This window comes from Microcaecilia unicolor, chromosome 7 (genome assembly GCF_901765095.1).
Source record: "Microcaecilia unicolor chromosome 7, aMicUni1.1, whole genome shotgun sequence".
In the NCBI taxonomy this organism is placed as follows: domain Eukaryota; kingdom Metazoa; phylum Chordata; class Amphibia; order Gymnophiona; family Siphonopidae; genus Microcaecilia; species Microcaecilia unicolor.
In genome coordinates this window covers 250,793,197-250,815,230 of record NC_044037.1, presented here as the reverse complement: position 1 = coordinate 250,815,230, position 22,034 = coordinate 250,793,197, and the positions used below count along the sequence as shown (strand labels likewise).

Genomic DNA, 22,034 nt, shown 5'->3' with positions numbered 1-22,034 from the left:
GCCTGCCACAAATGTGGGATTGTGGAGAAAGAATGATCCTAAGCTTAAGAGTTTTGCAGGGAAGGGGCTAGGTAGGGGGAGGGGAGATAAAATGGGGTTTGTTGTAGGGATAAATTAAGGTGATGGATAATTGAAGATAACAGTGTTATGAATCTAGCTACAAATGGTAGGTACGATGTTTATCCTGTGAAAATTGTGTTGGCTAATTTGTTTTTCCATGCCTATTATTTCAATAAAAAAGTAATGTTAAAAAAAAAAGAATGATCCTAAGCAAAAAGTAACAAGACTGTGCCACAAGAAAGTGATTGCTCCCTAGTAGCCTAGTCAAAGCCCAGACTAAATGAGATAGAAAATCTAGGGAGGGATTTTGGATTTATTATTATTAATTTGGATTTAGCTCCCACTTTTTCAGTTGTAACTTAAGCTGAGTTACATTCGGGTACAATAGATATTTCCTTGTTTTTGGCGGGCTCATAATCCAAGTTTATACCGAAGACAATGGAGGAATAAGTGACTAGCCCCAGATCAGAGTCACAGTGGGATCTGAACCAGGCTTCCCTGGTTCTCAGCCTACTGCTTTAGCCGTTAGGCTACTCCTCCACTTGGACAACCCTCTGCCAACTTGAGAGAGCTTGAGCTACTTCTCCCAAGAATGGATAAAAACTGCATCACCTCAGTGTGCAAAGCTGGTAGACAACAGCTGTTATTGCTGCAAAAGGGGCTTCAAAGGGTGTGAAGACTTAAGCAATCAATACTTTTCGGTTTCTTATTGTTAGATTTTTAATTAGGTCTTTTTTTAATGTTAAAAGTATAGCATGTGTTGGATACACTAGGGAAAAAACTACTACATTAATTCATTTTGAATTGTTCTTTTTAGATGGCAGCTTGTAAAAAAAAATGTACACGGGTGTAAAAACTTTTACAAAATACTGTACTTCATTCTGACAGAAAATGAAAGTTTCACTTTGAAGTTTATATAAAAAATAGGCGTGCTACAAAGTGGGATAACTAGGAAATGAAAGGTCAAATTTGACAGAAATTCATTAAGTTGGTCTTCCATCTTGTGCTCTAAAGGATTAGATTTAGAATTTGATAAAACTGAATATATGAAACTAATTCTATTAAATTGGATGAGATTAATTTAGAAATTGTTATTATTACCTGGGGGAAGCATTATGGCAACATTAAATCTCATCTTCCCTTGCTTAACTCTGCTCTTCAATAACAACTCACATTTCACCCAGTCACTGTTATTAATCAGATGGATGGCACACGCCAAATAAACACAGTGCTGAACCGAGAAACATCGGATTTTATTTATTTCATTTCTAGCCTGCCTGTTTAATAAGCAGCTATCGATAAACATACACAGTAAAAATCAACAAACAGGCTGTACTGAGTTCTTGGTAATGAAACTGCTGTCATGTCAGCAAGATGCTTGCATAATAAAAAAAAAAAAAGAAAAGCAACGGCTGATATGAGGAGGGTGGAAGTGCGGTGATGTACACACCATGGGGTCATGGGGTAGATATTCAGACCGTGGAAGTTAGACCGGCTAACTCCTGCTGTTGGTGCTGAGTTTGGATATTCAGTGCTGGACCGTTTCTGGTGACCAGCTTTGAATATCCAGTTTATTTTTGGCCGGTTTAAAGATATCCGGTTAAGTCAATATTCAGACGTAGCTGGTTATCTTTAAACAGGCCACAGATATCTCACCTTTTCACACTGGCAAATATGGCTGCTTAAACCGGCTTTAAAAATAGGCGGATAACCGGTTATATCGGGTGATATAACCAGCTATCGGCTAGCTGCTGTTCGAGGATATTCAGTGGGGGATAGCCGGTTAAGCGCTATTTAAACCGGTCAGCAGCCGTTCTGACTAGCTAAATAGTGCTGAATATCGGGGGGGGGGGGGGGGTGCATGTGTCTGGTATGCATTCAGTAGAAAAGTCAGGTGGGCCAGCCAAAGACTAAAATAGCTTTTTTTTTTTCCCCCAGTGAATAAGCTAAACTTTATACATCAGAAAATCAGATTTCTTCAATTCTGGTGCACAGTTGAGTAAAGATTTGTGTTTGAATTTAGGAGAGCTTCACTCATTTCTGTCTAAAATTTGACTTAAATTTACTAAGTTAATCCAAGTCAGTTTCATCTAATTTGAATTCAGTCCCAATTATATTCCGATATCTGAATGTATTGCAATATTTTACAGCTGGTTATTGAATTACCATTGCAGTGACTGTAGAATCACTGGCTGATTGTCTTTTGCCTTGTTTTTTTTATTGTTGTCTGTGGTCTGATTTTGTGTGGAATGTTTTATTATATATGTTATTTCATACTCCGCTTTGGACAAAAGTGGAATATAAATTGAAATAAATGAAATGAAAAAAATCTCTCCACATTCTTACAACTCTGGACTAAAAATGTGTCCGCAGGCTATATTCCCACCATCCTCACCTTAAGACATCCCTTAAGATAAAACATTCCACTAAAGAAATTACAGGCAAAGTGCTTGGAAATTTCCAGATAAGACCCACCGATGGAATTGCAGCATCAGAAACACGTCAGCACCAGACTGTGAAAAAGTTTTCACCACACTTGTCGGTCCTTGAGGAGCAGTGTTTAATAATGTACCTGTATCTGAATTTAAAATTCTAAACATTTTTCCTGCATGGACGAGCAGAACTAATAAATCTTCACTCACAGGTGAGGCCACTGACAAAGCCTAGCGTGGGAAGAACTACTCTGTTTCCAGAAGCTTTTCAGCAGGTTCACTGTGCATGTGCACCTGTTCCCGCTCACTGCTGGCACATGGTACCTCCTCAGTCTTACCACCGAGATGATTGGAATCTTTTTTTGTTTTGTTTGTTTTGCTTTATGGTAACCTTGGCATCCAATTTTTTAAAATAATGTGTTTTTTTTTATTTTTTCTTGTAAGTCCAAACAGGGATTCGTGGCATAGAAAAGCATTGGCTGCCCTGAACTTGCCTGACAACATCTCATGTCTTGCTGGCTGCCAGAAAGAAAGTATATGGGTTTAAATGGAAGCGTTTTGCTGTCTCATGCCCCACACAAAAACTGCTAGAATACTTTTTACGTCTGTCAGAGGCAGGTCTCAAGACCAACTCTGTTATAGTTCATCTCAGTGCAATTGGAGCATATCATGTAGAAGGTAATCCCAAATCGGGACAGCCTTTAGTTGTTTGTTTTAGGCAGGGCTTGATTCTACTGAAGCATCCTGTTAGGCCGCCTGCTGTGTCATGGGACCTCAGCGTTGTATTACGCAGTTGATGAAAGCTCCATTTCAGTCACTAGATACCTGCTATTTGAAGTACCTGAACTAGAAGGTTGTATTTTTGATGGAGGTTACTTAAGCTCAGGGAATTTAGTGATATCTAGGCCTTAGTAACTATTCCAATTTACACTATGTTTCAACAATTGAGTTTTCTGCCCACCCAGTTGACCGAAGTTGTTTTTGAATGTTGTGGCAGAGTTTGTCTTATCCAGTCATTAGGCCTTCCAACCCTTTTTCTTAAATCTCTTGCCCACGAAGGTGAAAGGGCACCACATACCTTGAACTGCAAGAGAGCTTTGCCCTTCTGTTTGGAGTGAAGTAAAGCCCATAGAAAGTCCTCCCAGCTTTTTTATTCTTTTGATCCAAATATTATAGGAGCTGCCAATGGCAAACGCACACTTTCCAATTGGCCAGCAGATTGTATCACTTTCACTTATGCCCAGGTTGGGCTGACTCTAGAGGGTCATTTCACAGCTCTTAATGTCAGCCTCTATAGAAGATTTACAAGGCTGCAACTTGGACTTCTGTCCATACGTTCACATTACATTATTGCCTAGAACAAGAGACAAATGTGACAGTAGGTTTGGCCAGACGGTCCTCCAGAAGCATTTTTGGGTTTATCATCCGGCTCCTTCCCCTCTAGGCCCTTTTCTTTCGGTTCCAGGCTGTCTTCAGAATAAAAAGTAAATAACATTTTAAGTTTGCCACCAAAAATTGCTGAGGCGTCTGCTAGTTGAAAACACTAGTTCATTTTTTTAAATTCCTCCGTAGACTGTAGCTGTGTGAGGATTAATTAGTCCTGCTTTCCTCAAACAAATTATAGGATGTGTTCTCGCGGGACAGCAAGACATGAATCCTTGCAACCCTCCACCTCCTAAAGGAGTTGTGTTCCTATATGTTTGTAATAGACTGAGGAGGTCCTGCATAACAGTGGCAGATGGGAACGGCATGTATGTGTGGTGAGCCTGCTCAAAAGCTTTTGGAAATAGTTATGGAGTAGTTCTTCCTTTGCTGGGCTCCTTTGTTGACATTATCAATGAGTGAGGATTTATGGCCCGCTGTCCTTGGAGAACATCTGCTACAGGTAAGTAACTTTGTTTTTCTTGCATTCTGTGTGACCAATACATGTTATATCTCGAATGCTGATAATTAGAAAAGTCCAATTTGTAATGAGCACAGGCAGATGAAGAATGTTTATATGTTCTTGTAGGTAATTAAAAATGATTGCATTGAACTTTTATTTTTCAGGTATCACCCAATTAAAATATGGTCAAGGCTAGTAGTATAGCTGGGTTTAAAAAAGACTTGCATAAATTTTAGGAGGACAGGTCCATACCACTTATGTTAGATAGACTTGGGTGTCTCTCAGAATCTCTTATGTTCTGGGCTTATTATGAAACACTTCACTATAGGAGTCGGCCTGAGGCAGGATGTTGGACTCCATGGACCGATCTGATCCAGTATGGCGCATCTTATAGGAAAAGATTAAGATTTCACTTTGGCAGAAGCTGGGTCATATTATAGTTTATTTTTTAGGCCACTATGAGAGCACAATATGGGAGGCGATATTACATGAACAGAATAGGATCTGGGATGCTTTACTGTATTGATTGGAAGTGTAGCAACTGTGGATTGATGTGTTCATGGGATTACGTACAGAGAACAGACATTTTCTTAGCAACATTTTGAAAGAGAATTAAGCAGGTTTAGAATCTGTCATTGCTTCACTTTGGGGCTCATTTTCAAAGCACTTGGCCTTACAAAGTTCCATAGATTACAATGTAACTTTGTAAGTCTAAGTGCTTTGAAAATACACCTCTTTGTGGTCTTTGTTAAACCAGATACCTTTATGTTTTAAATGATTGATTATATACATGAATATATGATTAATGTATGATTGAGCCTATGAGTAGTGATCTTTTATTTTAGTTTTAATTAATGTTCAACCACTAGTGCCCTTGCATTAGAAATTAGGTCCATAAAAACTGGAAATAAAGGTAATAATTCATCATAACAAATGGAAACCGAAGACCTCCTCAGAAAGGAAACTTGGAGATCCAAGATGCAGAAATCAGCATATGGAAATAACATTACAGCCCAGTTTTTAGACTTTCCCCCCATTGAACAGAAAAAAAGTTACAGGAAATTCAAGCAAAATGAGAAGTGTCTTCAGCATGCACCCAGCTTAGTGCCATCCTCATCATTTTTACTATTTGACCATATTAGCTGCAGTAATGCCATATTTTTCCTGTAATATTGTATTATGTGGTCATTGATGCTAAAGGAAACTATAACTAATGAGTAATGTTACCAAGTTTACCCCCCCCCCCACCCCCGAAACAAAAGTTCTATTCCTGTTTGCAGAAAAGTGTTCGCCATCAATCAATAGAAATATTACTTGGGTTTGCACACTGACAAATTGCCGTTAATTTTTTTTTCAGGTGGCGTGCATGCAGTTCATTAATATTGTCGTTCACTCTGTAGAAGATATGAACTTCCGAGTGCATCTCCAATTTGAATTCACCAAACTAAGTCTAGATGAATATCTGGATGTGAGTATAGACTGCATTTCCCTTAACGACTCCAAGTGTTGTAGGTGTAATGGCCTGTGCCAAAAGGGAAGGCCCACAAGCTGTTTACCGTCATGTTAAATGTCACTGTATTGTGGCTTAGATATGTCAGATGGAAAAAAAAACCACATGGCTCTTTCTTACAGCTGGAAAGTTGTCATTTGACAATGTGTAGTCTGTAGTACTAATTTGGGAAGTGGAAAGTCCAAGTGAGCAAAGAGTCATTTGTTAAAAATAAGAACTTAAATTACAACAGAAGATACTCCTCTTTATAGCTGAAGCATTAAATTCCTGCCAGAAATCTATAATAATCCATGTATTCTTGTAATTAGAGGTGCCTTTTTTTGGTTAATGTATCGTTTGCCACATAGTTGAGTTAACTGCATTGCTCCTGATCAGATTGTGGCAACAAGTTCCAGAGCACCTCATTTGGGTCCTTGCTACTGCTATCAATTTGATTATAAAGGTCAATTTCCAAACAATGCTCAGGCTACTAAAATTTTGTTTTCAGTTGAAATGTCACCTACATTTAGGATCTGCTTCATACTGTAGTTCTTTGGCCTTAAGTTCAAGTTTCAAATTGATTAAATGAGTACATAACACGTAACAATAACAACTAATCAAATCCAGTAAGTAATATTGGATTATACGTAGAGTATCTAGGTCAGAAATGGAATGTCCAAGTCAGGATGTTCACACTTTCCAGCCTACTTTATAAAAGGTCTGCTGAATATGGAGCCTTTCGTACAGTAAATATAGGGATGAGCAGGAGTAATGTGTATTTGTTGGCACATATAAAGGAAATGACCATTTTACAAGGACATGTTAAAAAAAATACAGTGTGACTTGGCAGCTTGTACGTGCGATTGCTAGCATTTACATGTCTTAATTCTGATTTTTGCAACATGCACATGTACATTACTAGCTCTTTTATATATGTAAGTCATAGATTTCACAAAACTATGTGTATAGCAGATGCCAATTAGAAAGCCATCCTCATGGAAAGTAATGCTATAATAGGGTGTAGGATAAGAGAGGGTAAGTAGGCTCTTACTTTTCTCTATAAAGTAGTAGCACAAGGGGTAGAAAACGTGCTTGCATTTAAAGTGTGACTATTTATACTGGCCCTATAGCTGATGTAAATGCCTATGCTTAGAGGTTAGCCAGAACACACATACATTATGCAATATTGTAATTTACTTGCATATTTGTGTGTCCCGCCCAAACTCCGCCTGTGCACACACCCAACAAAGAGGGGGTAGACATAGTAAGGGGGGGAGGGTTGGGGGTAGGATAGTGATAGGGGCAATAAATGGATGGATGTGCTTCTCCTGCTTGGTGGCCAATAAAAATGTCGACTTGCTGAATCATAACGCAGGGTGGGGTGGAGCTGGAGCTCAATGTAGCAGGGCAGTAACAAATAACGGCTAAAATGTTTGGTTCACAGTTCATCCTTTATTTGGAATCTTGCCGAATAATACATATGTTGTAATTGGGTACATTCTTAGAATTTAATATATAAGTATATTGGCGGTTGTAATACACAGAATTTCTAAATGTACAAGAATGGGTTTACCCATATGTAAGAGGGGGGGAGGGAAGGAATTTAGATACAACAATAATAATAAATACCGCACAATATGAGGTATAAGTTGAATTTAACATTTTATTTTGCTGCTCATTTAAAGATACAAATGTAAACATTTTGGTTATAGTGAAATGGTTGGAGGGGAGGGAGAGAGAAAAGGATAAAATATTGATGATAGACTTTAATGATGTATATATACAAGGATGATGTATCATTTAAAATGTCAAATTTAACGGCTATGTTTAAAATGTTGAATCGTCAATAAAAACTGTTGAAACATAGAGATATTCTGCATCTCATTGCTGCATATACCATACTGGCTGGAAAAACGGGCCTCATTACCTCGTCCTGCCCCCCCCCCCCCCCCCCCCCAGGGTTGGCTCTGCATTGAGTACAACATCTTTTTTTCCTAGAAAAACAGCATTGGTTATATGACAGAAGCTCTGGTATAGTGCAAGCTTTCTTATATTGTTTGTCCTAATTTGGCTTACTTTTAAAGTAGCATTGAATAACCCATCTTTTCCATTAATTCTCCGTCCGCTGAGAGTTTGCAGAAACCAGTGTCATTGTATACATCTGTAAAACATTTATATACAAATCTGGCTTATATCATGAAGAATTAGAAGACCATATGAAAAGATGCGTTACAGTTGTTAACTTTTTGTCGTACTGTTTGCCCTGGAAGGTTGCTGCTTACCACACACAGCTGAAGTGACACAGTTTGGCATATTGTAAGACTTAACATTTGGAATATATTTGCCAGTAACTTTATTTTAGCAACGTGAACTGACAAATCAAATAGTGCTTCACCATTTGTTCTGATTCTCAATAATATTTTAAGTGTCATATTTTACCCAATCCATTGCTCAGGGTAATGGAAACCAGTTAAATCGTAAGGACCGCGGAACTCCTTTTCCCTGACACAATGATTGAAAAATGTCTTCATTCTTGTGTACGCCTTTTTTGTTATCAATTTTTTCAGAAGCTGAAACACACGGAGAGTGACAAGCTGCAAGTGCAGATTCAGGCCTACCTGGACAACGTGTTTGATGTGGGAGCTTTGCTTGAAGATGCCGAAACCAAGAATGCTGCCTTGGAAAGGGTGGAAGAACTGGAAGAAAATATTTCTCATGTAAATATGAAGCAGAACATTTTTTTAAAAAATTATTAGCATAGATCTGCAGTCTGAAATGTGTCTATGTGCACTGTACAGTTGCCAACGGCATCATTTTCAGTAGGTGTTATCTTATTTGCAACTAATTGATTTTATTTTCAGGGAACTTCAGTGACTCCCTTGGTTACAAAGTAAAGATGGTTTTTATCTTGCTATGACCTGTGAAGGGTAGCTCTATAACAGAGTGCTTGATAGGGACCCTATTTTATAAAGAAAAATAGATGCCTATTTTCCTTTATAGAATGCTAGGCTAACCAGTTATATAAGCGTGCGTATGCGCTTAGGCGCAAGAGCTGGATTGGATTTACTAGCTTGATATCTTGCTTAATACAAAAGTTTTAAAGCAGTGTATATTAGTTGTAAGCATAGGAGCCAACTTTTCAAAATTATTGGGGGTGTTAAGCCTAATGGAAATAATCCCTCCCTGGACACATACAAGGAATTTGCTCAATATTGGGGGTGCTCAAGCACCCACAGCACCCACAGAGTCGGCTCCTGTGATTGTAAGAACAGCCATACTTAATGCTTGGCAATTAAAATTCAATGCAAAGAAGTTCAAAGCGATGCACTTAAGGAGTAGAAATCTATGGGAGTTGTATGTGTTAGGCAGTGAGATGCTGATATGCACAGACAGGAATAGAGATCTTGAGGCAGCGGCGTAGTGAGGCCGGCTGACACCCGGGGTGGATCGCCGCTGCGCACCCCCCCCCCCCCCCCGGGTGCAGCACGGTGCACCCCCCCCCCCCCCCCCGGCGCGCGCGCGCCCCCCTCGGCACACGCAACCTCCCCCCCCCCCCCCGGAGTGCATCTTTACCGCTGGGGCTCCGCCCCGCCGAGTGCATGTCGTCTCTGGGAGCTGCATTGGCTCCGTTGGTTCCCTGCTTTCTCTGCCCCGGAACAGGAAGTAACCTGTTCCGGGGCAGAGAGAGCAGGTAACCAGCGGCGCTGACATCCCCCCAGCGCGTGCACCCGGGGTGAACCGCCCCACCGCCCACCCTCCTTCCTACGCCACTGTCTTGAGGTGATAGTATCTGAGGATTTGAAGGCGATGAAACAGTGTGATAAGGCGGTGGCCATAGCCAGAAGGATGCTAGGCTGTATAGTGAGAGGTGTAACCAGCAGAAGAACGGAGGTGTTGGTGAGGCCCCACCTGGGGTATTGTGTTCAGTTTTGGAGCCTTTATCTTGCTAAAGATGTAAGAAGGCATGAAGCAGTCCAGAGGAAGGCAACAAAAGCGATATGGGGCTTGCACCAAAAGTCGTATGAGAAGAGACTGGAAGACCTGAATATGTATACCCTAGAGGAGAGGAAGGACAGGGGAGATATGATACAGACGTTTAAATACTTGAAAGGTATTAATATAGAAACAAATATTTTCCAGAGAAGGGAAAATGGTAAAACTAAAGGACATGAATTGAGGTTGTGGGGTGATAGACTTAGGAGTAATGTCAGAAAAAAATTTTTCACGGAGAGGGTGGTTGATGCCTGGAATGCCTTCCCAAGGGGGAGGTGGTAGAGAAAAAAAAAAACTATGGCAGAATTCAAAAAGACATGGGTTGAACACAGAGGATCTCAAATTTTAAAAATGTATGGTATAATAAACAAAACTTAGGGTTGCATATGTGTTTGCATGTCAAGTGGTGCTTAGATGCTAACTCTGGATGTATTGACTAAGGCCAGTGCTGGGCTTGGCTTATACGGTCTAGTCCCACATATTGCAATCTGGTTGTAGGAGAGAGCTTCGACAGAAACTCCAGTAGTGTTGAACATGAGGACAGTGCCTGGCAGACTTTTATGATCTGTGTACCGCAAATGACAAGATGGATTTGGATAGGCTGAAGTCAGCTTTGACGGCAGCTCCAGTAGTTAGAACATAACAGAACTGGGCGGACTTCTACAGTCTGTCCCAGAAACACTAAAGAAAGACCGTGATCAAGTATATAATATCTCATTCATTGTTGATTTTAATCTTGACTTGATAATGAATGTGACTGTTGGGCAGACTGGATGGGACTGTTCAGGTTTTTATCTGCAGTCAGTCACTATGTTACATGATCAGTTCTTCTACCTTAAACTACCATACGTGTGGCAGTGTAACTGTTCGTTCGTTAATGTCATATACTTGCAGTATTTTACAAGAACATAAGACTAGCCATATTAAGTCAGACCAATGGTCCATCTAGCTCAGTATCCTGTTTACAACAGTAGCCAATCCAGGTGACAAGTACCTGACACAGACCCAAATAGTAGCAAGATTCCATGCTATCAGTCCCAGAGCATGCAGTGGATTCTCCATGTCTGTTTCAATAGCAGACCATGGACTTTTCCTCCAAGAACTTATCCAAAGCTTTTTTAAACCCATTTATGTGCAAACCCTGCCCATGTGTATGCACCCTTACAAATTTGTTATGTATAAGTTTAAGTGCATATTTACAGAATAGCACTTGGATTGAATGTGGGCATGTATGCATATTCAGTGTGTGCCAGTATTTTTCACAGTCACGTAACATGTTTACTAATGCTAGTGCCTGTATTAGTATTGCCCCCTTAGGGCTTGATCAACTAAACATTTTTTCTTTTTTGAATGTAAAATGGGAGAACAGCCTTTGTGAATCAGGCCCTTGAGGTTCATTGAGCGGAGTAACAGGGAGTCTATTGTCACCTTCCTAAAGTTGGCGTTATCTCTTGTTGCATCAGACACCTTGGTGATTTAGGTGATTTCATGCTAGGCTCAGTGCTTAGTGATAATAACTCCTTATGAGTTCACAGTTGAATTATTGTACCAGCTGCCTCTGTTTAACAGATGCAGCCATAATGGGGCATTTTATGAACTGCAAAAGCTGATCATCCTACAAATTAATTCCTTACAAATGGAGCAGGGAAAATGTGCTATTGAATGAATATTTAATATTGGTGACATTCAGGTCGAGGCCAGGGTATGTGATAATGTAGGCAGGGTAGGTTTGAGTGTGCCTATGTAAGGCAAAGGTTGCTTCATGTGTTAATTCTGTACAGCAGGCATTATGGTGAGCAACAGCGATAACAGGTAAGCATTTAAGGGGTCATTCATCCATACAGTTATTGTGCTGACAGATATATCTTTATTCAGAAAATGTTTAAAGATATACCTTTTCATCCAGGCATTTAATTTTTATGTAATAGATCATCACACTAGCATCTAAGAACCTGGCGTTGAGAATGTAGCAGAGATTTATGTAGTTTTATATAGTCAATGTTTTTATGTTTAACTTTAATTGTAATTGGTTTGGTTAGGTCTGTTTGTTAATATATGTCAATTTTATTATTATTGGTTGTAATTATATATGTTTTACATTGTAAGCTGCTTAGGTTTTTAAGTGAGATAGAAGTGAATGAATAAATGTATCTGCCACAGGGCCCACTGCATTAAAATGAGCCCTTTGATAGATAAAGGATATTGTTTTATATCTTATTTTCTAGACATAGCACATGAGGCATTAATGGGCCCTTTTACAGAGTGGCGGTAAGCCCAACACAGGCTTACTGCTTGCTCTTCTGGGACTACCGCCAGCCCAACGTGGCTGCCGGCAGCGGTCATGCCCCGAGTGTGCGCCATTTCCAGGGGAAAAAGAAAAACTCCAGAAATGGCTTGCAAGGCGGTAACTTGGTGGTAGTCAGGCATCGGTGCACGCTGCCCAGTTACCCCACTGGGTTAGCACGAGAGTGGGTGGCAGTAAGGGCTCTCCACCTCATGGCCACTCGGTAAACGTTCTTTCACTGTGTGGCCATTTTTTTTTTTTTTTTAGTCTTTACCGGCTGCAGAAAAAAGGGCCCTGGTTCACGGTAAAAACATTCTCCACTGCCACCGCAGGGCCTTTTCCCAAAGCTTAGTAAAAGGACCCCTAAGTATGAAATTAATTGAACCCCCTGCCTGTGTTAATTATAGTTATCGGAAAAGCTGCAGGACACCGAGAACGAGGCAATGGCAAAGATTGTGGAACTGGAAAAACAGCTTATGCAGAGAAATAAGGAACTGGAAGTTGTGAGAGTAAGTTTGTTGTTCTTAATCTATTTTGGGAATATGAATCTGTCGTTCCTGTAGATGTAACTGATGGATTTTAACCTACCTTTTGAAGGGAAGAAACTTCGTGAGAACACTAAGTTTGCGTGTTCACCTTTCCCCCAATAACTTTGAGGTTTAGTGTCCCATCCAAACCAGGTTTTCAGTACTTGCCAAGGAAGTGGCATAGCCACAAGTGAGAAGAAGCCCACCACTTTGAGTTTAGGCCCACCCAACAGCAGCACACATCCTCTGTGTAGCGGGCGGGGATCACCAAGTCCTGTCAGCTAAAGACATCCTGTGGAACATCTGAATACTGAAGTCAGCATCACACACTAACCACCAACACAGGCACACCCCACACATGCTTAGTTCATACGTATGAACTGAGCATGTTTGAGAGGGGGCCAGTATTGACGGCTGGAAGTACACTGACTTTACCATTGTTCAGATAGTCCACAGAGGTCTTCAGCTGGTGGAGCTTGTGGATCTCCGCCAGCCAAAGTGTTAATTTTTAATGTGAGGTGGGGTGTGGGGTGTAGGTCTGGGGAGGGAATGCACGGACCCACCTAGAAATTTACTTCTGACTACACAACTGTTCTGTGGTATTTTTCATGCTTTTGGATGTTTGTGTTTTCTGCAGGAAGTTTACAAAGACGCCAACACGCAGGTTCATACGTTACGGAAAATGGTCAAGGAAAAAGAGGAAGCAATCCAGAGGCAGTCAACCCTGGAGAGAAAGATTCATGAACTGGAAAAACAAGGGAGCATTAAGATTCAGAAAAAAGGGGATGGGGACATTGCAATCCTGCCAGTTGTGGCTTCTGGGGCATTGCCTTCGGGTTCTGAGGCCAGTGCAGGTACTTCGTTGGGACCAGTAATTGGAGTTCTGCCATCGGTAGTATTGCCACCACCTCCACCACCATTACCCCTCACGTCTGGCGCAGGTAATGCATCTGATGTACACAAGCCAATCTAAACATGAACATTTGTGGTAAAGGATTCACTTAGAAAAGCATTAGCCCTGCGTTTGGTGGTATTGAAGGGTAGACAACTGTCTATTCTTCACCTCCATTATATTGTGAGAGTGAGTCTAGATTTCTTCTGAGGTCAGAAGAGCTTGTTCAGAGGAGTAATAGTCATGAGTACTTTCCCTACTGAGGGTTTTCTGTTTTTAGATTTTGTACATTGGGGGATGGGAGGGATGTTATTTCATAACAGAGGATCTATGTGAAATGCCAAAACAAGAGCCTATTTGTGACCATCTCTGGGAAAAGATAACTGAAGTCTCCAGAAACAAAAAATGAGATTTTAATACCATCTCTCTGACCTCATGTTCAACTTTCTTTTAAATTAGTCACCTTACTTTCTAACTCTTCTTACTCTCTTACCTATCTATATGTTCCATCTTTGCTTATAGCCTTCCCTGTCAATTAAAATGTTTCTACTACGTATTGTGTTGACATTGTAAGTAGTATACTATGTCATACTTTGTACTGTTGTTTGAATATTTTTACGTCAGTAATTGCCTATTGCTCATATGTGATCTATTCTTACTGTACACCGCCTTGAGTGAATTCCTTCAAAAAGGCAGTAAATAGATCCTAATAAATAATGAATTCTTTTAGAGCAAACAGTTTGTAATACAAGAGTCTAGACCCCCATCCTTTTATGTGAAAAAAAGTTACAGAAGTTCAAACAGGTAACTTTTTCAGACTGCTTATGGATCCATGACATTTAAAATCAGCTGTTTTAGTCCTGTTTTCCCTCAGATGGTCACATTTTATAAAGGCAGCATGAAGTACCCATGACCCCTTTTAGCACACGCATTCTCACCTCCAAAGATGAGCAAGTTGAATATTAGCACATTTGTGCATGAACGTAACATTAATGCTTGTAAGTGTTATCCTTCGGAGTCTACAGTGGTGGAAATAAGTATTTGATCCCTTGCTGATTTTGTAAGTTTGCCCACTGACAAAGACATGAGCAGCCCATAATTGAAGGGTAGGTTATTGGTAACAGTGAGAGATAGCACATCACAAATTAAATCCGGAAAATCACATTGTGGAAAGTATATGAATTTATTTGCATTCTGCAGAGGGAAATAAGTATTTGATCCCCCACCAACCAGTAAGAGATCTGGCCCCTACAGACCAGGTAGATGCTCCAAATCAACTCGTTACCTGCATGACAGACAGCTGTCGGCAATGGTCACCTGTATGAAAGACACCTGTCCACAGACTCAGTGAATCAGTCAGACTCTAACCTCTACAAAATGGCCAAGAGCAAGGAGCTGTCTAAGGATGTCAGGGACAAGATCATACACCTGCACAAGGCTGGAATGGGCTACAAAACCATCAGTAAGACGCTGGGCGAGAAGGAGACAACTGTTGGTGCCATAGTAAGAAAATGGAAGAAGTACAAAATGACTGTCAATCGACAAAGATCTGGGGCTCCACGCAAAATCTCACCTCGTGGGGTATCCTTGATCATGAGGAAGGTTAGAAATCAGCCTACAACTACAAGGGGGGAACTTGTCAATGATCTCAAGGCAGCTGGGACCACTGTCACCACGAAAACCATTGGTAACACATTACGACATAACGGATTGCAATCCTGCAGTGCCCGCAAGGTCCCCCTGCTCCGGAAGGCACATGTGACGGCCCGTCTGAAGTTTGCCAGTGAACACCTGGATGATGCCGAGAGTGATTGGGAGAAGGTGCTGTGGTCAGATGAGACAAAAATTGAGCTCTTTGGCATGAACTCAACTCGCCGTGTTTGGTGGAAGAGAAATGCTGCCTATGACCCAAAGAACACCGTCCCCACTGTCAAGCATGGAGGTGGAAATGTTATGTTTTGGGGGTGTTTCTCTGCTAATGGCACAGGACTACTTCACCGCATCAATGGGAGAATGGATGGGGCCATGTACCGTACAATTCTGAGTGACAACCTCCTTCCCTCCGCAGGGCCTTAAAAATGGGTCGTGGCTGGGTCTTCCAGCACGACAATGACCCAAAACATACAGCCAAGGCAACAAAGGAGTGGCTCAGGAAGAAGCACATTAGGGTCATGGAGTGGCCTAGCCAGTCACCAGACCTTAATCCCATTGAAAACTTATGGAGGGAGCTGAAGCTGCGAGTTGCCAAGCGACAGCCCAGAACTCTTAATGATTTAGAGATGATCTGCAAAGAGGAGTGGACCAAAATTCCTCCTGACATGTGTGCAAACCTCATCATCAACTACAGAAGACGTCTGACCGCTGTGCTTGCCAACAAGGGTTTTGCCACCAAGTATTAGGTCTTGTTTGCCAGAGGGATTAAATACTTATTTCCCTCTGCAGAATGCAAATAAATTCATATACTTTCCACAATGTGATTTTCCGGATTTAATTTGTGATGTGCTATCTCTCACTGTTACCAATAACCTACCCTTCAATTATGGGCTGCTCATGTCTTTGTCAGTGGGCAAACTTACAAAATCAGCAAGGGATCAAATACTTATTTCCACCACTGTATGTGGAGGAGGGGGAGCAGATTTGTATACACAAATAAACGAATAATGAGCCCTTAACTACCAATAACTGGGTGCTGACAACCAATTATAAAAGTTAATTGGCACTCATTAAAATTTGCACATGTATCTGGCTGCTTGTATTCTATAATGCGTAGTACCTAACTCTACTAGCATGTGACTCAAAAGGGGGCGTGGCCATGGGCATGTCAGGGACATTCTGAAAAGTTGCGTGTGGAATTGTAGAATATGGCCTCAGCCACCTAACTTGGGTGCCAACATTTACACCAGGTTTCAGCAGGCGTAAGTGGTGCCTAAAGTTAGGCGTGGAAATAAGCATTAAGTGCCCTTTCTGTAAAGAGCGAACAACCTTTATATGATAGCGCTTAGTGCCAGTTTTTTGCAGCACCATTTATAGAATTTCACCCTATGTGTATACCCAGCCACACCTATATGGTAAAACGTCTGCATACTCTTTTGGAAAGGGCACAGAAATTCACAGAAACTTCCCAATGTGCATTTTTTTAGGTGTTTTAAAAGCAGTTTGGATAAGATATATGATGATTAGGAGTGTGCAGCTCAAAAACATTAGTGCTGTGTTTATGTGAATGTTTTTCGTGGGTTTTTTTTGGCATTTTTTTTTCTTATGGGAGCAATGTCATTAAGAATGTGCACTCTTTTCAAAGTGCTTGCACTCTTTTCTGATTCTAGACTTGGTCCTTAGTGGAGCGCATGATCTGGTGAGGGACGTTATGGTACTGGGGCCGCTTGATAACAGTGACCATAATATGATCAGTTTTGATATCGACCTTGAAGTAACTGTACACAGAAAGTCAAATACGTTAGCGTTTAACTTTAAAAAAGGAGACTATGATAAAATGAGAAGAACGGTAAAAAAATAACTTAGGGGGGCAACTGAGAGAGTAAAAACTGTACAACAGGCGTGGAAGCTGTTCAAAAATACCATCCTGGAGGCCCAGGCCATACATATTCCGCGAATTAGAAAAGAAAGACGGAACTCCAAAAGACAGCCGGCCTGGTTGAAAAGTGAGGTGAAGGAAGCTATTAGGGCTAAAAGAAACGCCTTCAGAAAATGGAAGAAGGAACCGTCTGAAAATAACAAAAAGCAGCATAAGGAGTGTCAAAGCAAATGCAAGGCACAGATAAAGAAGGCCAAGAGGGATTACGAAAAAAAGATAGCATTAGAGGCAAAAAAACATAGTAAAAACTTTTTTCGGTATATTAAAAGCAGGAAGCCGGCAAAAGAATCGGTTGGGCCGCTGGATGACCGAGGGGTAAAAGGGGCGATCAAGGAAGACAAAGATGTAGCGGAGAGACTGAATGAATTCTTTGCTTCGGTCTTCACCGAGGAAGATTTGGGTGGGATACCGGTGTATTGCTCCATGGTGCGACCGCACCTTGAGTATTGTGTTCAATTCTGGTCGCCGCATCTCAAGAAAGATATAGTAGAATTGGAAAAGATGCAGCGAAGGGTGACTAAAATGATAGCGGGGATGGGACGACTTCCCTATGAAGAAAGACTAAGGAGGCTAGGGCTATTCAGCTTGGAGAAGAGACGGCTGAGGGGAGACATGATAGAGGTATATAAAATAATGAGTGGAGTGGAAGAGGTGGATGTGAAGCATCTGTTCACGCTTTCCAAAAATACTAGGACTAGGGGGCATGCGATTAAACTACAGTGTAGTAAATTTAAAACAAATCGGAGAAAATATTTCTTCACCCAACGTGTGATTAAACTCTGGAATTCATTGCCGGAAAATGTGGTGAAGGCGGTTAGCTTAGCAGAGTTTAAAAAGGGGTTGGACGGTTTCCTAAAGGACAAGTCCATAAACCGCTACTAAACGGACTTGGAAAAATCCAAAATCCCAGGAATAACATGTATAGAATGTTTGTACGTTTGGGAAGCTTGCCAGGTGCCCTTGACCTGGATTGGCCGCTGTCGTGGACAAGATGCTGGGCTCGATGGACCCTTGGTCTTTTCCCAGTATGGCATTACTTATGTACTTATGTGAGCACACGTGCACACTATTTATACATGCACACACTATCGGGAAAGAGTGCACTCTGTTAACGCACAAAAACCCCACATAAGTTTGTTTTCTTCCTGTCATTTTCATCTTCATTTGAAAACGACATGGAACAACCCGGGGAATGTCCTTAACATTTTCAATGTTGTTTCAAATGAAATAAGTTTCTATTTTAATAATTTGTTCTAATCTAAAGGTTCAAAGAAACAAGTTGACGGGACTTTGTAGACTGAAAAACTACACTTGATTGAAATAAGTAATTGGTAACTTTGCTTATGGACACTTTTTCAAATAAAGTTATGGGAGGTTTTTATGCCGATGACTGTTCAGTGTCAATACAGGTTTTTACCTGGGTGTTCTGAGAATTTTTGGGCTCATTTTCAAAACAGAAAAATTATCTAAAAAGTGGCATAAAGCAGCATTTGGACGTTTTTCTCACAAAAACGTCCAAATCAGTATTTTCAAAACCTATTTTTAGACGTTTTTCTTTGACGTCTGTCAGACGTGCGTCCAAATCTCAAGGGGGTATATCAGGGGGCGTGTTCAGGGCGGGACTTGGGCGTTTTTGAGACTTAGATATTTTTCAGCCATAATGGAAGAAAACAAAAAGGTCCAAGACTAAAACTAAGATGTTTTGAGCGAGACCTGTTTTTATAACGAATAAGGCACAAAAAAAGTACCCTTAACCAGATGACCACTGGAGGGAATTATTTTTTATTTATTTTTTTATTTTTGTTACATTTGTACCCCGTGCTTTCCCCCCCAGTGGTCACTAATCTCCTCCCACCCCCCCAAAAGTGTGATGAAAAACATTACTTGCCAGCCTCTGATGTTGTACTCAGGTCTATTAGAACAGCATGCAGGTCCCTGGAGTAGTCTAGTGGTGGGTGCAGTGCACTGCAGACAGTTGGACCCAGGCTTCTACCTCCCCCTACCTGTTACACTTGTGGAGGAAACTGTGAGCCCTCCAGAACTCGCCAGAAACCTACTGTCCCCACACATAGGTGCCGCCTTCACTTGTAAGGGCTATGATAGTGGTGTACAGTTTGGGGGTAGTAGGCTTTGAGTGGGTTTTGGGGGGGCTCAGCAGACAAGGTAAGATAGCAATGGTGAGATGTGTACCTGGGAGCATTTTACAGTGTCCACTGCAGTGACCCCTAGGGTGCCCTATTGCTTTCCTGGGATGTCAGGGGGACCAGTGTACTAAAAATGCTGACTCCAAAAAATGCTGACTCCTCCTACATCCCAATGGCTTGATTTTGTACGTTTTGCACTTGGACTTTTTTTTTTTCTTTTGAAAATGGACCAAAAGATAAAACGTCCAAATCACAAAACCTTCGATTTTTCGAAAACAAAAGATAGACGTTTTTCTTTTTTGAAAATGACCTTCTTTGCTATTCAGATTTTGGATGTTTTTTGCAAAACGTCCAAAGTTGAACTTAGATGTCATATCGAAAATGCCGCTTTTTGCCTCCTAAAATTACATTGTTGCTGTGAAACGAATGCACATCCCTAATTGCAGATAGTCGTCCTCCTATTCTTGCACTTGTGCAGAGAGCAAGTACATAGGCACTTTTGTACCCACTTAAGACTACTTATGTGGTGTTTCTTTGAAAATTCACTGCAAATTCTGCAGGCACAGGTGCACTTGTGTATTGTGCAGCTACTGTGGCTCTTAACGAAAATTACCTCCAGCTTTGAGCATAGGGAGGGCAACTGGCTTTCTGAAGGTTGCGCAGTAAATGGTGGTGCGCAGAACTGAAGAAAAATCTCCAGCTACTATACGATATTTTTAATGTTAGCCCCAGTAAACCTAAAAGTCCAATATGTTTTAAGAGTGATCAGTGAATGCAAGTTCTGTTTACTTTTATGAGCGATGTGATGAGGTGACCTGAATCTGTATTTTAAATTGCTGTTACCCTCTAAAAACTAATTTTGCTAATTTTTCATTATTTCTAGTGCAAAATGGCCCTTTGACTGCAGCTGCGCCTCCACCCCCCGCCTCCTCCCCCACCCCCACCTCCCGGTCCCACCATAGAAACACCACCAGCTCCTCCGCCCCCACCTCCACCTCCGCCAGGGGCCCCTCCTCTTCCAGGAACGGCCTCCCCTACAGTGATCTTCAACTCAGGGTTAGCAGGTAAGAAGACCAAATTTAGGTTAAGAGATGCAAGGTGCACCTAACATTTCAGAGCAGAGAAGTTTAGAAATGCTTTAGCAAGACAGAGAATGAGACTTGTGCAGTATATTTAAAAATGTTTTAAATGCATCAGAGTGTCATGCATGTGATTATTTCAGAAGGTGAGCTCAACTGAATATTTATTGACATTTTCTGAAGAAAACATCATTTCAAATCCGTGAGCGTTTTAATTGTGAAGTCACTGAACGTATTAACAGGGGCTTCTAACTAGTCAAATGAGCAGATGTCATTCATAAGGGTAATTTTTTAAAGGCCATTTTGCAGGTATAATACAGTGTATAAACCTCCTGTTTCTATAAAGGTCGCCAAAAATCGTGCACCCAAATTTAGGCATGTTCCCGATTTGCACAAACAATGTAAGTGAATGACAAGCCAAACAGTGCCAATAATTGGCTTTTTAACAATTATTGGCACCAATTAGATATAATTAGGACCAATATGTATAAAGGTAGGCGCAGGATCCTTGCCTAAAATTTATGCGTGGTCCAAAAAAGGGGCGCTTAAAAGGGAGGGTCATTGGTATTTTGAGGTGAAACAGGGTGTGGCTTGAGTTACAGAATAATAGTGCTCCGTGCATAAATTTAGTCATAGGCATTTGTACCATGTTTTTGTTGGTGCAAATGGCCATGCCTAAATTTGTGTACGACTTCCTGCTTAAAGCGTGTATTCTATACACTGTGCTGAACTTTAGGCGTGGCTTATAGAATACTGTTTATGCGGGTACTTTTCAGCTCTGCATTTTTTTTAAGGCACTATATATGTAGAATCTAGCCCAAAATGCTAGTATCCCCCACTCTTCCTTCTAAACGGAGTGGGAGTCCTCCACCTACAGTCCTGCCAGTGCTGGGAGCTCTTTCACTATCACACTTTCAGTAGTGAGGGACAGACAAGCTCTGCAGCACTTCAGGTAACCAGCCTGTCCCTAGCAATTTAAGTGCTCCTTTTACTCAGCCATGGTAGTGATTCCCACATGGCAAGTGTGGGAATCACTACCAAGGCTAGTGTAGAAAATAAATCTCACCCTCTGGCTCTCCTCCCCCAACCCCACGGGAAGAAAAACGTAAATTTCAACTGAAATATCTGGGAGACAAAGGGCTTGCATGCTCAGTCTCCTTTTCCTGCACTCTCCACCCTTTTCATGCCTCAGATTAACATCATTAATAGTGCAATTTGCCTTCCAGAGCAGCTCTAAATTTTCCAGTGAGCAGGACGTGTGCTGAAGTCAGCTCAGATCTCAATAGACATTCTTCAAATACTGGTACTTGTTAGAGTTAACCCACCTGTGCAGCTGCAGGAGCCAGGTCTGTGGGTGCTGTGGGGTGCTTGAGCACCCCCAATATTGAACACATTTCTTGACTGTGTGCTGGTAGAGAGAATTTCCATTGGGTTTAGCACCCCCAGTAATTTTTGAGTTGGCTCCCATGTGTGCAGCTCTCCATACGGTGGGCTGCTTAAGGACAGGGTGAGCTGTAGCAAGTTAGATGAGCATGGCGACAGACCTGCGAGAGCAGAAGAGGACAGCTAGGTATGTTTCCATAGGCGCAGGATCCTTGTCTAAAATTTATGCGCGGTCCAAAAAACGCAATTTAAAAGCGCAAAACCCCTCAGCAAA

General features: G+C 41.3%; 1 protein-coding gene across 1 annotated transcript in view; it reads left to right on the top strand.

Moving 5' to 3' along the window:
• FMNL2 (formin like 2) overlaps positions 1 to 22,034 on the top strand; it is a 385,766-nt gene that overhangs the window by 298,292 nt on the left and 65,440 nt on the right. Inside the window, 6 exon segments of the mRNA XM_030208897.1 lie at positions 5,735 to 5,845; positions 8,434 to 8,583; positions 12,551 to 12,652; positions 13,308 to 13,611; positions 20,182 to 20,215; positions 20,217 to 20,362. Of these exon segments, the coding sequence (XP_030064757.1) occupies positions 5,735 to 5,845; positions 8,434 to 8,583; positions 12,551 to 12,652; positions 13,308 to 13,611; positions 20,182 to 20,215; positions 20,217 to 20,362 (847 nt within the window).